The sequence below is a fragment of the Oncorhynchus gorbuscha genome, unplaced genomic scaffold, assembly GCF_021184085.1.
Source record: "Oncorhynchus gorbuscha isolate QuinsamMale2020 ecotype Even-year unplaced genomic scaffold, OgorEven_v1.0 Un_scaffold_666, whole genome shotgun sequence".
Classification (NCBI taxonomy): domain Eukaryota; kingdom Metazoa; phylum Chordata; class Actinopteri; order Salmoniformes; family Salmonidae; genus Oncorhynchus; species Oncorhynchus gorbuscha.
In genome coordinates this window covers 52,152-71,050 of record NW_025745759.1, presented here as the reverse complement: position 1 = coordinate 71,050, position 18,899 = coordinate 52,152, and the positions used below count along the sequence as shown (strand labels likewise).

Genomic DNA, 18,899 nt, shown 5'->3' with positions numbered 1-18,899 from the left:
GTAGTATTGAAGTGGAGCTACAGCTACAGACGTGTAGTATTGAAGTAGAGTTACAGATGTGTAGTATTACAGTAGAGCTCAAGATGTGTAGTATTACAGTAGAGCTCAAGATGTGTAGTATTACAATAGAGCTACAGATGTGTAGTATTGAAGTAGAGCTACATATGTGTAGTATTGAAGTAGAGCTACAGATGTGTAGTATTGAAGTAGAGCTACAGATGTGTAGTATTACAGTAGAGCTACAGATGTGTAGTATTACAGTAGAGCTATAGATGTGTAGTATTGAAGTGGAGCTACAGATGTGTAGTATTGAAGTAGAGCTACAGCTATAGATGTGTAGTTTTGAAGTGGAGTTACAGATGTGTAGTATTGAAGTGGAGCTACAGCTATAGATGTGTAGTATTGAAGTGGAGCTACAGATGTGTAGTATTGAAGTGGAGCTACAGCTATAGATGTGTAGTATTGAAGTGGAGCTACAGATGTGTAGTATTGAAGTAGAGCTACAGCTACAGATGTGTAGTATTGAAGTGGAGCTACAGATGTGTAGTATTAAAGTAGAGCTACAGATGTGTAGTATTAAAGTGGAGCTACAGATGTGTAGTATTAAAGTGGAGCTACAGATGTGTAGTATTAAAGTGGAGCTACAGATGTGTAGTATTAAAGTGGAGCTACAGATGTGTAGTATTAAAGTGGAGCTACAGATGTGTAGTATTAAAGTGGAGCTACAGATGTGTAGTATTAAAGTGGAGCTACAGATGTGTAGTATTAAAGTGGAGCTACAGATGTATAGTATTAAAGTGGAGCTACAGATGTGTAGTATTGAAGTAGAGCTACAGATGTGTAGTATTAAAGTGGAGCTACAGATGTGTAGTATTAAAGTGGAGCTACAGATGTGTAGTATTAAAGTGGAGCTACAGATGTGTAGTATTAAAGTGGAGCTACAGATGTGTAGTATTAAAGTGGAGCTACAGATGTGTAGTATTAAAGTGGAGCTACAGATGTGTAGTATTAAAGTGGAGCTACAGATGTGTAGTATTAAAGTGGAGCTACAGATGTGTAGTATTAAAGTGGAGCTACAGCTATAGATGTGTAGTATTAAAGTAGAGCTACAGATGTGTAGTATTAAAGTGGAGCTACAGATGTGTAGTATTGAAGTGGAGCTACAGATGTGTAGTACTGAAGTAGAGCTACAGATGTGTAGTATTAAAGTGGAGCTACAGATGTGTAGTATTAAAGTGGAGCTACAGATGTGTAGTATTAAAGTGGAGCTACAGATGTGTAGTATTAAAGTGGAGCTACAGATGTGTAGTATTAAAGTGGAGCTACAGCTATAGATGTGTAGTATTAAAGTAGAGCTACAGCTATAGATGTGTAGTATTAAAGTGGAGCTACAGATGTGTAGTATTAAAGTGGAGCTACAGATGTGTAGTACTGAAGTAGAGCTACAGATGTGTAGTACTGAAGTAGAGCTACAGATGTGTAGTATTGAAGTAGAGCTACAGATGTGTAGTATTGAAGTAGAGCTACAGATGTGTAGTATTGAAGTAGAGCTACAGATGTGTAGTATTAAAGTGGAGCTACAGATGTGTAGTACTGAAGTAGAGCTACAGATGTGTAGTATTAAAGTGGAGCTACAGATGTGTAGTACTGAAGTAGAGCTACAGATGTGTAGTATTAAAGTGGAGCTACAGATGTGTAGTACTGAAGTAGAGCTACAGATGTGTAGTATTGAAGTGGAGCTACAGATGTGTAGTATTGAAGTAGAGCTACAGATGTGTAGTATTGAAGTGGAGCTACAGATGTGTAGTATTGAAGTAGAGCTACAGATGTGTAGTATTGAAGTGGAGCTACAGATGTGTAGTATTGAAGTGGAGCTACAGATGTGTAGTACTGAAGTAGAGCTACAGATGTGTAGTATTGAAGTAGAGCTACAGATGTGTAGTATTAAAGTGGAGCTACAGATGTGTAGTACTGAAGTAGAGCTACAGATGTGTAGTATTAAAGTGGAGCTACAGATGTGTAGTACTGAAGTAGAGCTACAGATGTGTAGTATTAAAGTGGAGCTACAGATGTGTAGTACTGAAGTAGAGCTACAGATGTGTAGTATTGAAGTGGAGCTACAGATGTGTAGTATTAAAGTGGAGCTACAGATGTGTAGTATTGAAGTAGAGCTACAGATGTGTAGTATTAAAGTGGAGCTACAGATGTGTAGTATTGAAGTAGAGCTACAGATGTGTAGTATTAAAGTGGAGCTACAGATGTGTAGTATTGAAGTAGAGCTACAGATGTGTAGTATTAAAGTGGAGCTACAGATGTGTAGTATTGAAGTAGAGCTAGTTATAGCTATATAGTATGTAGTATTGTTTTCTGTAATGTCACAGAGATCTTGAGTGTAACATCCCCAAAGCAATACTGTTCCTCTGGCTCTGGCAGTCAAAGACACGGCCACAGACAGGCAGGTCCTCCACTGCTGGAGCAGACAGCTCTTCTCTGTCCTGGCAACCCAATGGTGGAACGCTGACTCTAGGACAACAGTCCCTGCCCATCTTCCGAAAACATCTGAAACCCAACCTCTTCAATAAGAATTTTAAATAATCCCACAGCACCACCCACAAATCCCCCTTCCCCCTTTACTAGCTCTGATACGCTGATATGTATTTTTCATTATTAAAGTAGCCGTCTGATGTGGCTGTCCCACCTAGCTATTTTAAGATGAATGCAGTAACAGTAAATCGCTCTGGATTAGAGCATCCGCTAAATGCCAAAAATGTACATTTACACCACCAGGGAGGATAGTGTACTACTACACCACCAGGGAGGATAGTGTACTACTACACCACCAGGGAGGATAGTGTACTACTACACCACCAGGGAGGATAGTGTACTACTACACCACCAGGGAGGATAGTGTACTACTACACCACCAGGGAGGATAGTGTACTACTATACCACCAGGGAGGATAGTGTACTACTACACCAGGGAGGATAGTGTACTACTACACCAGGGAGGGTACCTTGTCGATGGTGAGCATGTAGAAGTGAGTGATGTCATTCTCCTGGTAGTACTTGATCCTGGAGCGACATTCCTCTTCATCGATCAGCTCTCCGATGTACTCATTCACAAACTCACCCTGCGGAGAAGTATTCACCAATCAGATCACAGATATACCTTCACCAAATCAGATTACTGATTACATATTTCCTTGTTGCCCACCAACGAACTATCATAGTCCAACCAAATCAAATTTTATGTCACATACACATGGTTAGCAGATGTTAATGCGAGTGTAGCGAAATGCTTGTGCTTCTAGTTCCGACAATGCAGTAATAACCAACAAGTAATCTACGCTCCCCATCTAACCTGACAGAGCTTGAGAGGAAACTCCCCAAATACAGGTGTGCCAAGCTTGTAGCATCATACCCAAGAAGACTCGAGGCTGTAATCGCTGCCGAAGGTGCTTCAACAAAGTTCTGAATAAAGGGTCTGAATTCTTGGTAAATTTGATATTTTTAATACATTTGAAAAATTCTAAAAATGCTATTTTGCTTTGTCATTATGTGGTATTGTGATGTCATTATGTGGTATTGTGATGTCATTATGGGGTATTGTGATGTCATTATGGGGTATTGTGATGTCATTATGGGGTATTGTGTGTAGATTGATGAGGGAAAAAAAATTAATCCATTTTAGAATAAGGCTGTACTTTCCAAATGCACTGTATATATAATAAACACACCTTCTTAATATCCCGTAGTGCCACCAGGCCCCAGCCCTTGCCAGCAGTCTTGATGATCTTAGTCTCTGGGTAGTGTCTTTTGGTGAAGTCCCGGTTGCAGCATCGCTCTGCGTTGGGACAGACCTGAGGGTGGCACTCGTACATCAACATCCTGTTCAGGCATTCTGACTCAAACCCACACGGCTTCTCATCCGTGGGCTTACAGTTACACTTGGGGATCTCCGACACGTCAGCTGTGTAGACCTGCACACGGCCACAGGGCTTGTTGATCTGCAGAACACACACACACACACACACACACACACACACACACACACACACACACACACACACACACACACACACACACACACACACACACACACACACACACACACACACAGGGGAGAACAACTATTACATACATGGAACATATCAAAACTGGACTGGGTTAGACAGTTTCACGACAGAATTAAGAGTACCGTTAAAGGGTTAGAGTTCAGACCTTGATGTATTTGTACGGAGGTGGTTTCCGGTTGGTCGCCTCCTCACGTTCCATCTTGATCTCCTTGAAGCGAGTCTCCGCCTCCAACAGCGCTGGCGAGATTATATTGTTATATTCTGTTGTCTTACAGTTATACTATAACCAATATATTTATACAACTCAGCAAAAAAAAGAAACATCCATTTTCAGGACCCTGTCTTTCAAAGATAATTAGTAAAAATCATAATAAGATCTTCATTGTAAAGGGTTTAAACACTGTTTCCAATGCTTGTTCAGTGAACCATAAACAATTAATGAACATGCACCTGTGGAACGGTCGTTAAGACACTAACAGCTTACAGACGGTGGGCAAATAAGGTCACAGTTATGAAAACTTAGGACACTAAAGAGGCCTATCTACTGACTCTGAAAAACACCAAAAGATCTGCTCATCTGCGTGAACGTGCCTTAGGCATGCTGCAAGGAGGCATGAGGACTGCAGATGTGGCCACGGCAATAAATTGCAACGTCCGTACTGTGAGACGCCTAAGACAGCGCTACAGGAAGACAGGACGGACAGCTGATTGTCCCCGCAGTGGCAGACCACGTGTAACACCTGCACAGGATCGGTGCATCACACCTACGGGACAGGTACAGGATGGCAACAACTGCCCAAGTTACACCATGAACGCACAATCCCTCCATCAGTGCTCAGACTGTCTGCAATATGCTGAGAGAGGCTGGACTGAGGGCTTATAGGCCTGTTGCAAGGCAGGTCCTCAATAGGCTGAGAGAGGCTGGACTGAGGGCTTATAGGCCTGTTGCAAGGCAGGTCCTCACTTGACATCACTGGCAACAACATTGCCTATAGGCACAAACCCACCATCGCTGGACCAGAGAAGACTGGCAAAAAGTGCTCTTCACTAACGAGTCGCAGTTTTGTCTCACAAGGGGTGATGGTCGGATTCGCGTTTATCGTCAAAGGAATGAGCGTTGCACCAAGGCCTGTACTCTGGAGCGGGATCGATTTGGAGATGGAGGGTCCGTCGTGGTCGGTGTGTCACAGTGATGAGCTCGTTGTCATTGCAGGCAATCTCAACGCTGTGCGTTACAGGGTAGACAACCTCCTCCCGCATGTGGTACCCTTCTTGCAGGCTCATCCTGACATGACCCTCCAGCATGACAATGCCACTAAGCACAGAATGAGCAGTAAGTCTGATTTCCTTCAAGACAGGAATGTCAGTGTTCTGCCATGGCCAGTGAAGATCCCGGATCTCAATCCCATTGAGCACGTCTGGGACCTGTTGGATCGGAGGGTGAGGGCTAGGGCCATTCCCCCCAGAAATGTCCGGGACCTTGGTGGAAAAGTGGGTTGACATCTCACAGCAAGAACTGTCAAATCTAGTGCAGTCCATTAGGAGATGCACTGCAGTACGTAATGGAGCTGGTGGCCACACCAGATATTGACACTTACTTTTGAACTTTGACCAAAAGTAAGTGTTTCTTGCCCCATGGCAAGAAATGTGAGCTGATTGGCTCTCTGCTAGACACTAATAAAAAAACCCATCATATCTGGCCCTGTGCCCTCGCTGAATAGTGGCATTGAACACTTTAGCAGGAATCTCTCTTCACAACTGGCTACGTGATTGCAGTTTAATGGGTGTAACTTTTGTGGACAAATCATTGGGTTCCTGGATTACTTCACAGAATTATACATTGAGACAATGACCCAAGCTCAGCTCAGTTAATGTACATTATACCAGGGGCGTTAAAAGACAAAGTAACCTAATATGTGTCCCTCTAACTGCCCTGTTCCTACAGCTATTGTATGCAGTAATCATGTGCCTACGAACCAGATTTAATACTGATAGCACTGAGGCCATAAAAAAGTCCACTGTGTGCAGCTCACCCTACACTAACATAAACAACATGACCATATCTACTTCTGCTAAGCTTCCCAGTAAAGCAATATAAACAAGCATCCCAGAAGAAGTGCTCAAAATAGCCCATGTTAACATATGTAGCTTAAGAAACAAGGTTTATGAAATCATTAATTTGCTAGTAACAGATGACATTCATATTCTGACCATCATATTCTGCTAAATGGCATATATGCCATTTAGCAGACGCTTTTATCCAAAGCGACTTACAGTCATGTGTGCATACATTCTACGTATGGGTCGTCCCGGGGATCGAACCCACTACCCTGGCGTTACAAGCGCCATGCTCTACCAACTGAGCTACAGAAGGACCCACACTGTAAATGTTATAACATTTACAGAAAATACAGAAATGCCAAAGGTGGAGGTGTGGCTGTTTATATTCAGAACCACATTCCTGTAAAGATTAGAGAGGATCTAATGTTAAATACTGTTGAAGTAATATGGCTACAGGTTCATCTGCCTCACCTAAAGACCATTCTGGTGGGAAGCTGCTGTAGACAGTCAGTATCTGGATAATGTTAAATACTGTTGAAGTAATATGGCTACAGGTTCATCTGCCTCACCTAAAGACCATTCTGGTGGGAAGCTGCTATCGACCACCAAGTGCTGACAGTCAGTAAGTATCTGGATAAAGTGAGTGAAATGCTTTGAGGTATATTTTCTGGGCGACTTTTGTTTCTTCTTTTTTCTTCCAATCAAGCTACACACTCAAGAAAAAGCTTCAAACTGTTACCAGTGCCTGCGTTCAGGTTATCAGTCAACCTACCAGGGTAGTTACAAACAGCACATGAATAAAATAATCAACCTAATATTTACGAGTCCTACAGAAATGTGCTTTAAACCAGTATCCAAATCCATCGGATGTAATAATCACAATATAGTGGCAATATCTATGAAAACCAAAGGCTGGGACTAATATAGTGTATATGTTTTGTAGTGATTCCTATGTTGTTGACGTAAATAATATTTGTTTGTCTGTGGTGTGTAATGAGGTGCCAACAGACACTACACTATTCCAGTTACTAATAAGCATTCACCCGTTTAAGAAAATGACTAAAAACATTGAGGAATTGAAACATTTTATGGTTGAGATGATCTAAAAGGAATGGCCAATAAGTCTGGCTTCTCAACAGATTGGCCAATGTATTGAGCATGCACTCAGTGCATGCGCAGACCAGCTGGCTGGTGTGCTTACAGGCACATTAAACCTCTCCCTATCCCAGTCTGCTGTCCCCACATGCTTCAAGATGGCCACCGTTGTTCCTGTACTCAAGAAGGCAAAGGCAACTGAACTAAATGACTATCGCCCCGTAGCACTCACTTCTGTCATCATGAAGTGCTTTGAGAAGCTAGTTAAGGATCATATCACCTCTACCTTAACAGACACCCTAGACATTTCAATTTGCTTACCACCCCAATAGGTCCACAGACGATGCAATTGCCATCACACTGCCCTAACCCATCTGGATAAGAGGAATACCTATGTGAGAATGCTGTTCATCGTCTACAGCTCAGCATTCATCACCCTAGTTCCCTCCAAACTCATCAAGCTTGAGACCTTGGATCTCGACCCCGCCCTTTGCAACTGGGTCCTGGACTTCCTCACTGGCTGAACCAGGTGGTGAAGGTGGTTAACAACATCTCCACTCCGCTGGAAAGATTGTGGGGCTGTTTTGTTAGACTTCAGTGCGGCTTTTGACATTATCGATCAGTCTGTTGCTGGATAAACTTGTGTTAAGCCTTTACACCCCCTGCTATATTGTGGCTAGAGTTGCCTGTCTAACAGAACACAGAGGGTGTTCTTTAATGGAAGTCTCACCAACATAATCCAGGTAGCATCAGGAAGTCCCCAGGGCAGCTGTCTAGGCAACCTACTTCTTCCAATCTTTACTAATGACATGCCACTGACTTTGAGTGAAGCCAGTGTGTATGTATGCGGATGACTCAACATTATACGTCAGCTACTACAGCGACTGATTCTTTCTCCCCCCTTAGTAAACTAGGCAAGTCAGTTAAGAACAAATTCTTATTTACTATGACGGCCTACCCCCACGGCCAAAACCTGGACGACGCTGAGCCAATTGTGCGCCGCCTTATGGGACTCCCAATCACGACCGGATGTGATACAGCCTGGACTCGAACCAGGGACTGTAGTAACACCTCTTGTACTGAGATTTTTTATTTATTTCACCTTTATTTAACCAGGTGGGCAAGTTGAGAACAAGTTCTAATTTACAATTGAGACCTGGCCAAGATAAAGCAAAGCAGTTCGACAGATACAACGACACAGTTACACTTGGAGTAAAACAAACATACAGTCAATAATACAGTAAAAACAAGTCTATATACAATGTGAGCAATGAAGTGAGAAGAGAGGTAAAAGGCAAGGCCATGGTGGCAAAGTAAATACAATATAGCAAGTAAAACACTGGAATGGTAGATTTGCTGTGGAAGAATGTGCAAAGTAGAGATATAAATAATGGGGTGCCTTAGATGCAGTGCCTTAGACCTTAGACCGCTCAGGAGCCCGACAAAAATGACAGCAACACTTAGTTTCAGAGTGGGTGGCAAGGAATAAGTTAGTCCTAAATATGTCTAAAACTAAAAGCATTGTATTTGGGACAAATCATTCACTAAACTGTAAACTTAAACTAAATCTTGTAATAAATTATGTGGAAATTGAGCAAGTTGAGGTGACTAAACTGCTTGGAGTAACCCTGGATTGTAAACTGTCATGGTCAAAACATATTGTTACAACAGTAGTTGAGATGGGGATAAGTCTGTCCATAATAAAGTCCTGCTCTACCTTCTTAAACACTATCAGCAAGGCAGGCCCTACAGGCCCTAGTTTTAGAGCTAACGTCAATAATATGCATGTCAATCTCTTCCTGCCTCAAAGTGGAGGAGAGATTGATTTCATAACTGCTTGTATTTATGAGAGGTGTTGACTAGATGAATGCACCGAGCTGTCTGTTTAAACTACTGGCACACAGCTCAGACACCCATGGATACCCCACCTCACAGCCCCCAAGTCCAGAACAGACAGTACTACATAGAGCCATGGCTACATGGAACTCTATTCCACAGTACTACATAGAGCCATGGCTACATGGAACTCTATTCCACAGTACTACATAGAGCCATGGCTACATGGAACTCTATTCCACAGTACTACATAGAGCCATGACTACATGGAACTCTATTCCACAGTACTACATAGAGCCATGACTACATGGAACTCTATTCCACAGTACTACATAGAGCCATGACTACATGGAACTCTATTCCACAGTACTACATAGAGCCATGACTACATGGAACTCTATTCCACAGTACTACATAGAGCCATGACTACATGGAACTCTATTCCACAGTACTACATAGAGCCATGACTACATGGAACTCTATTCCACATCACTACATAGAGCCATGACTACATGGAACTCTATTCCACATCAAGTAACTGATGTCAGCAGTATAATTAAAATAAAGATTAAAGATAATTATGGAACATCAGTGACCGTGAAGCAACAAACATAGGGACAGACATGCATAGACACAATAACATACGGACTATACACACACACATACTGTAGATGTGGTAGTGGTGGAGTAGGGGCCTGAGGGCACACAGTGTGTTGTGAAATCTGTGTATGTATTGTAATGCTTTTAAAATGTTATAACTGCCTTAAATTTGCTGGACCCCAGGAAGAGTAGGGCAGCAGTTAAAGGGAATCCATAATAAATACAAAAATACACGTCAGGATCGAGGGAAAGAGCAAAGTACAGAGATATCCTTGATGAAAATCTGCTCTAGGCACTCAGGACCTCTGGGGCGAAGGTTGACCTAACAGGACAACAACCCTAAGCACACAGCCAAGACAAGGCACGAGTGGCTTCAGGACAAGTCTCTGAATGTCGTTGGGTGGCCCTGCCAGAGCCCGGACTTGAACATGATCTAACAACTCTGGAGAGATTTTACATTTACATTGAAGTCATTTAGCAGACGCTCTTATCCAGAGCGACTTACAAATTGGTGCATTCACCTTATGACATCCAGTGGAACAGTCACTTTACAATAGTGCATCTAAAACTTAAGGGGGGGGTGAGAGGGATTACTTATCCTATCCTAGGTATTCCTTAAAGAGGTGGGGTTTCAGGTGTCTCCGGAAGGTGGTGATTGACTCCGCTGTCCTGGCGTCGTGAGGGAGTTTGTTCCACCATTGGGGGGCCAGGGCAGCGAACAGTTTTGACTGGGCTGAGCGGGAGCTGTACTTCCTCAGTGGTAGGGAGGCGAGCAGGCCAGAGGTGGATGAACGCAGTGCCCTTGTTTGGGTGTAGGGCCTGATCAGAGCCTGGAGGTACTGAGGTGCCGTTCCCCTCACAGCTCCGTAGGCAAGCACCATGGTCTTGTAGCGGATGCGAGCTTCAACTGGAAGCCAGTGGAGAGAACGGAGGAGCGGGGTGACGTGAGAGAACTTGGGAAGGTTGAACACCAGACGGGCTGCGGCGTTCTGGATGAGTTGAAGGGGTTTAATGGCACAGGCAGGGAGCCCAGCCAACAGCGAGTTGCAGTAATCCAGACGGGAGATGACAAGTGCCTGGATTAGGACCTGCGCCGCTTCCTGTGTGAGGCAGGGTCGTACTCTGCGGATGTTGTAGAGCATGAACCTACAGGAACGGGCCACCGCCTTGATGTTGGTTGAGAACGACAGGGTGTTGTCCAGGATCACGCCAAGGTTCTTGGCGCTCTGGGAGGAGGACACTCCCCAGATCTGAAAATAGCTGTGCAGAGACGCTCCCCATCCAACCTGACAGAGCTTGAGAGGATCTGCAGAAAAGGGGAGAAACTCCCCAAACACAGGTGTGCCTATATATATATATATATATATATACTACCGTTCAAAAGTTTGGGGTCAAGTAGAAATGTCCTTGTTTTTGAAAGAAAAGCAATTATTTGTCCATTAAAATAACATATTGATCAGAAATACAGTGTAGAAATTGTTAAACTGGAAACGGCAGATTTTTAAATGGAATATCTACATAGGTCCATTATCACCAACCCTCACTCGTGTTCCAATGGCATGCTGTGTTAGCTAATCCAAGTTTATCATTTTAAAAGGCTAATTGATCATTAGAAAACCTGTTTGCAATTATGTTAGCACAGGTGAAAACTGTCCTGATTAAAGAAGCAATAAAACTGACCTTCTTTAGACTAGTTGAGTATCTGGAGCATCAGCAGCTATGACTTCGATTACAGGCTCAAAATGGCCAGAAACAAATCCCTTTCTTCTGAAACTCGTCAGTCTATTCTTGTTCTGAGAAATGATGGCTATTCCATGCGAGAAATTGCCAAGAAACTGAAGATCTCGTACAACACTGTGGACTACTCCCTTCACAGAACAGCGCAAACTGTCTCTAACCAGAAAAGAAAGAGTGGGAGGCCCCGGTGCACAACTGAGCAAGAGGACAAGTACATTAGTGTGTCTAGTTTGAGAAACAGACGCCTCAACTGGCAGCTTCATTAAATAGTACCCGCAAATCCGCAGTCTCAACGTCAACAGTGAAGAGGCGACTCAGGAATGCTGGCCTTCTAGGCAGAGTTCCTCTGTCCAGTGTCTGTGTACTTTTGCCCATCTTTTCTTTTTATTGGCCCATCTGAGATGTGGCTTTTTCTTTGCAACTCTGCCTAGAAGGCCAGCATCCTGAAATCACCTCTTCACATATGGTATCATGTAGAAAATCAAAGAGTTAAATCATAATATTTTTTTGAATCTTCAAAGAAGCCACCCATTCTCTCAACCAGCTTCACCTGGAATGGTTTTCCAACAGTCTTAAAGGAGTTCCCACATATGCTGAGCACTTGTTGGCTGCTTTTCCTTCACTCTGCGGTCCAACTCTTCCCAAACCATCCCAATTCGGTTGAGGTTGGGTGATTGTGGAGGCCAAATCATCTGATGCAGCACTCAATCACTCTTCTTCTTGGTCAAATAGCCCTTACACAGCCTGAAGGTGTACAGGTCATTGTCCAGTTGAAAAACAAATGATAGTGGGACAAAGAGCAAACCAGATGGGATGGTGTATCGCTGCAGAATGCTGTGGTAGCCATGCTGGTTAAGTATGCCCCGAAATCTAAATAATTCACTGACAGTGTTACCAGCAAAGCACCCCCACACCTCCTCCATGCTTCACGGTGGGAACCACACATGCGCAGATCAGCCGTTCAACTACTCTGCATCTCACAATGACACAGCGGTTGGAACCAAAAATCTCAAATTTGGACTCATCAGACCAAAGGGCAGACTTCCACCGGTCTAATGTCCATTGTTCCCGTTTCCTGGCCCTGTCCTTTAGTTGTGGTTTCTTTGCAGCAATTCAACCAATAAGGCCTGATTCACACAGTCTCCGATGTTGATATGTGTCTGCTACTTGAACTCTGAAGCATTTATTTGGGCTTTAATTTCTGAGGCTGGTAACTATAATGAACTTATCCTCTGCAGCAAAGGTAACTCTGGGTCTTCCTCATGAGAGCTAGTTTCATCATAGCGCTTGGGTTTTTGCAACTGCACTCGAATAAACTTCCAAAGTTCTTGACATTCTCCGGATTGACCTTCAAGGTCTTAAAGTAACGGACTGTTGTTTCTCTTTGCTTATTTGAGCTGTTCTTGCATCCCTCAGTGCTCCCGAGTGGCGCAGCGGTCTAAGGCACTGCATCTCAGTGCTAGAGGCGTCACTACAGACACCCTGGTTCAAATCCAGGCTGTATCACACCCGGCCGTGATTGGGAGTCCCATACGGCGGCGCACAATTGGCCCAGCGTCGTCTGGGTTTGGCCGGTGTAGGCCATCATTGTAAATAAGAATTTGTTCTTAACTGACTTTCCTAGTTAAAGGTTCAATTTATTAAGCATGTATTTTTTATAATAAATAACAATATGGACTTGGTCTTTTACCAAATAGGACTAACTTCTGTTTACCACACTTACCTTGTCACAACACAACTGATTGGCTCAAATGCATTAAGGAAAACTATTCCACAATTTAACTTAAGGCTGCACTTGAAGAAACTTTTAAAGTTCTTGAAATTTTCCGAATTGACATTCATTTCTCTTTGCTTATTTGAGCTGTTCTTGCCATATATTTGTCTTGGTCTTTAACCAAATAGGGGTAGTATACAGAAGATAGCCCTACCTGGTCACAACACAACTGATTGTCTCAAACGAATTAAGGAAAGAAGGTGACTACCTTAGCAAGGTGACTGCAATCCAGGTGACTACCTCATGTAGCTGGTTGAGAGAATGCCAAGAGTATGCAAAGTTGTCAAGGCAAAGGGTGGCTACTTTGAAAAATCTAATGTACATTTTTATTTGTTTAACACTTTTTTGGTTACTACATGATTCCATATGTGTTATTTATTAGTTTGTCTTCACTATTCATCCACAATGTAGAAAACAGTGGGGGGAAAAAGCAAAACCATGGCATGAGTAGATGTCCAAACTTTTGACTGGTACTGTATGAAAATATAATATCACTTATAGCATAAAACTACATATATAATAAGTGATATAAAATATACATATATATATATATATACACACACACACAGTTGAAGTCAGAAGTTTACCTACACTTAGGTTGGAGTCATTAAAACTCCCTTTTCAACCACTCCACAAAAATCTTGTTAACAAACTAGTTTTGGAAAGTCGGTTAGGACATCTACTTTGTGTATGACAAGTCATTTTTCCAACAATTGATTACAGACAGATGATTTCACTGTATCACAAATCCAGTGGGTCAGAAGTTTACATACACTAAGTTGACTGCCTTTAAACAGCTTGGAAAATTCCAGAAAATGGTCATGGCTTTAGAAGCTTCTGATAGGCTAATTGACATAATGTGAGACAATTGACAATTGACACCATGGGAACCAAAAGAGATCAGCCAAAACCTCCACAAGTCTGGTTCAACCTTGGAAACAATTTCCAAATGCCTGAAGGTACCACGTTCATCTGAACTAACAGTATAGTATAAACACAATGGGACTACGCAGCCGTCATACCGCTCAAGAAGGAGACGCGTTAAGTCTCCTAGAGATGAACGTACTTTGGTGCGAAAAGTGCAAATCGATCCCAGAACAGGACCTTGTGAAGATGCTGAAGGAAACAGGTACAAAAGTATCTATATCCCCAGTCAAACGAGTCCTATATCGACATAACCTGAAAGGCCGCTCAGCAAGGAAGAAGCCACTGCTCAAAAACCGACATTAAAAAAAAGCCAGACTACGGTTTGCAACTGCACATGGGGACAAAGATTGTACTTTTTGGAGAAATGTCCTCTGGTTCGATTAAACAAAAATGTAACTGTTTGGCCATAATGACTATAATTTTGTTTGGAGGAGAAAGGGGGGGGCTTGCAAGCCGAAGAACACCATCTCAACCACGAAGCACAGGGGTGGCAGCATAATGTTGAGGGGGTGCTTTGTTGCAGGAGGGACTGGTGCACTTCACAAAATAGATGGCTTCGTTAGGAAGGAAAATTATGTGGATATATTGAAGCAGCATCTCAAGACAGTCTGGAAGTTAAAGCTTGGTCACAAATGGGTCTTCCAAATGGACAATGACCCCAAGCATACTTCCAAAATTGTGGCAAAATGGCTTAAGGACATCAAAGTCAAGGTATTGGAGTGGCCATCACAAAGCCCTGACCTCAATCCCATAGAAAATTTGTGGGCAGAACTGAAAAAGCGTGTGCAAGCAAGGAGGCCTACAAACCTGACTCAGTTACAGCTCTGTCAGGAGGAATGGGCCAAAATTCACCCAACTTATTGTGGGAAGCTTGTGGAAGGCTGCCCGAAACGTTTTACCCAAGTTAAACAATTTAAAGGCAATGCTACCAAATACTAATTGAGTGTATGTAAAACTTCTGACCCACTGGGAATGTGATCAAAAGAAATAAAAGCTGAAATAAATCACTCTCTCTACTATTATTCTGACATTTCGCAAGTGGTGATCCTAACAGACCTAAAATAGGGAATATTTACTTGGATTAAATATAAGGAATTGTGAAAAACTGAATTTAAATGTATTTGGCTAAGGTGTATGTAAACTTCCGACTTCAACTGTACATACACACACTACATGATCAAAAGTATGTGGACTCTGCTCTAACATGTCATTCCAACATCTCTGGCATTAATATAGAGTTGGTCCCCCCTTTACTGCTATAACAGCCTCCACTTTTCTGGGAAGGCTTTTCCACTAGATGTTGGAACATTGCTGCTATAACAGCCTCCACTCTTCTGGGAAGGCTTTCCACTAGATGTTGGAACATTGCTGCTATAACAGCCTCCACTCTTCTGGGAAGGCTTTCCACTAGATGTAGGAACATTGGAAGCAAGTCCCTGCTTCATTCGGCCACTAGAGCATAAGTGAGGTCGGGCACTGATGTTGGGCGATTAGGCCTGGCTCTTAGTCAGCATTCCAATTCATCCCAAAGGTGTTTGATGGGGTTGAGGTCGGGCTCTCAAGGCCAGTCAAGTTCTTCCACACCGATCGACAAATTATTTCTGTCTGACCTTGCTTTGTGCACAGGGGCGTTGTCATGCTGAAACAGGAAAGGGCTGTTACGACAAAGTTGGAAGCACAGAATCGTCTAGAATGTGATTGTATGCTGTAGCGTTAAGATATCCCTTCACTGGAACTATCCCTCCTCCACCAAACTTTACAGTTGGGACTTACGAATTCGGGCAGGTAGCGTTCTCCTGGCATCGCCAAACCCAAATTTGTCCCTTCGGATGTGCCAGATGGTGAAGGGTGATTCAAGACTCGTTTCCACTGCTCAAAAATCCAATGGCGACGAGCTTTACAATCCAGTCGACGCTTGGAAATGCACATGGTGATCTTAGTCTTGTTTGTGGCTGCCAACCCATTTCATGAAGCTCCAGACGAACAGTTCTTGTGCTGATGTTGCTTCCAGAGGCAGTTTGGAACTCAGTAGTGAGTGTTGCAACCGAACAGGTCATTTAAACGTGCTACGCACTTCAGCACTCTCGTTCTGTGAGCTTGTGTGGCCTGCCACTTCAGCACTCTCGCTCTGTGAGCTTGTGTGGCCTGCCACTTCAGCACTCTCGCTCTGTGAGCTTGTGTGGCCTGCCACTTCAGCACTCTCGCTCTGTGAGCTTGTGTGGCCTGCCACTTCAGCACTCTCGCTCTGTGAGCTTGTGTGGCCTGCCACTTCAGCACTCTCGCTCTGTGAGCTTGTGTGGCCTGCCACTTCAGCACTCTCGCTCTGTGAGCTTGTGTGGCCTGCCACTTCAGCACTCTCGCCCTGTGAGCTTGTGTGGCCTGCCACTTTTTATATTTTTATTTTATTCTTTATTTAACCAGGCAAGTCAGTTAAGAACAAATTCTTATTTTCAATGACGATCTAGGAACAGTGGGTTAACTGCCTGTTCAGGGGCAGAACGACAGCTCGGGGATTCGAACTTGCAACCTTTCGGTTACTAGTCCAACGCTCTAACCACTAGGCTACGCTGCCGCCCCACTTCATGGCTGAGCCGTTGTTGCTCCTAGACGTTTCCACTTCACAATTAAAGCACTTAGTAAATCAGGGCAGCAGGGCAGAAATCTGGTGAACTGACTAGTTGGAAATGACGGTTGAAAGTCGCTGAGTTCTATTCTACTGCCAATGTTTGTCTATGGAGACTGTATGCCTGTGTGCTTGATTTTATACACCGGTCAGCAACAGGTGTGGCTACCCATAATTCACTCATCTGAAGGGTGTCCACATACATAACATGGTCAAAGGTACGCATGTTGACAGTTACTGTAAGTGATAATATAATTAAGAAATAAGGCCCAAAGGGGTGTCAATATACCACGGCTAATATATATACCAATATACCACGGCTAATATATACACCAATATACCACGGCTAATATATACACCAATATACCACGGCTAATATATATACCAATATACCACGGCTAATATATATACACCACGGCTAATATATATACACCACGGCTAATATATATACACCACGGCTAATATATATACACCACGGCTAATATATATACACCACGGCTAATATATATACCAATATACCACGGCTAATATATATACCAATATACCACGGCTAATATATATACCACGGCTAATATATATACACCACGGCTAATATATATACACCACGGCTAATATATATACAATATACCACGGCTAATATATATATACCAATATACCACGGCTAATATATATACCACGGCTAATATATATACCAATATACCACGGCTAATATATATACACCACGGCTAATATATACACACCACGGCTAATATATATACCAATACACCACGGCTAATATATATACCAATATACCACGGCTAATATATATACACCACGGCTAATATATATACCAATATACCACGGCTAATATATACACCAATACACCACGGCTAATATATACACCAATACACCACGGCTAATATATACACCAATACACCACGGCTAATATATATACCAATATACCACGGCTAATATATATACACCACGGCTAATATATATACCAATATACCACGGCTAATATATACACCAATACACCACGGCTAATATATATACACCAATATACCACGGCTAATATATATACCAATACACCACGGCTAATATATATACACCAATACACCACGGCTAATATATATACCAATACACCACGGCTAATATATATACACCAATACACCACGGCTAATATATATACCAATACACCACGGCTAATATATATACCAATACACCACGGCTAATATATATACACCAATATACCACGGCTAATATATATACCAATACACCACGGCTAATATATATACACCAATACACCACGGCTAATATATATACCAATACACCACGGCTAATATATATACCAATACACCACGGCTAATATATATACACCAATATACCACGGCTAATATATATACACCAATATACCACGGCTAATATATATACACCAATATACCACGACTAATATATACACCAATATACCACGGCTAATATATACACCAATACACCACGGCTAATATATATACACCAATACACCACGGCTAATATATATACACCAATACACCACGGCTAATATATATACACCAATACACCACGGCTAATATATATACACCAATACACCACGGCTAATATATATACACAATACACCACGGCTAATATATATACACCACGGCTAATATATATACCAATACACCACGGCTAATATATATACACCAATACACCACGGCTAATATATATACACACAATATACCACGGCTAATATATATACACACCAATACACCACGGCTAATATATATACACCAATACACCACGGCTAATATATATACACCAATACACCACGGCTAATATATACACCAATATACCACGGCTAATATATATACACCAATACACCACGGCTAATATATATACACCAATACACCACGGCTAATATATATACACCAATACACCACGGCTAATATATACACCAATATACCACGGCTAATATATACACCAATACACCACGGCTAATATATATACACCAATACACCACGGCTAATATATATACACCAATACACCACGGCTAATATATATACCAATACACCACGGCTAATATATATACACCAATACACCACGGCTAATATATATACACCAATACACCACGGCTAATATATATACACGGCTAATATATATACCAATACACCACGGCTAATATATATACACCAATACA

General features: G+C 42.4%; 1 protein-coding gene across 1 annotated transcript in view; it reads right to left on the bottom strand.

The window, feature by feature from the left end:
- LOC124019748 (histone-lysine N-methyltransferase NSD2-like) overlaps positions 1-18,899 on the bottom strand; it is a 61,603-nt gene that overhangs the window by 8,048 nt on the left and 34,656 nt on the right. Inside the window, 3 exon segments of the mRNA XM_046335169.1 lie at positions 3,015-3,131; positions 3,738-4,007; positions 4,222-4,313. Coding sequence (XP_046191125.1) covers positions 3,015-3,131; positions 3,738-4,007; positions 4,222-4,313 — 479 coding nt within the window.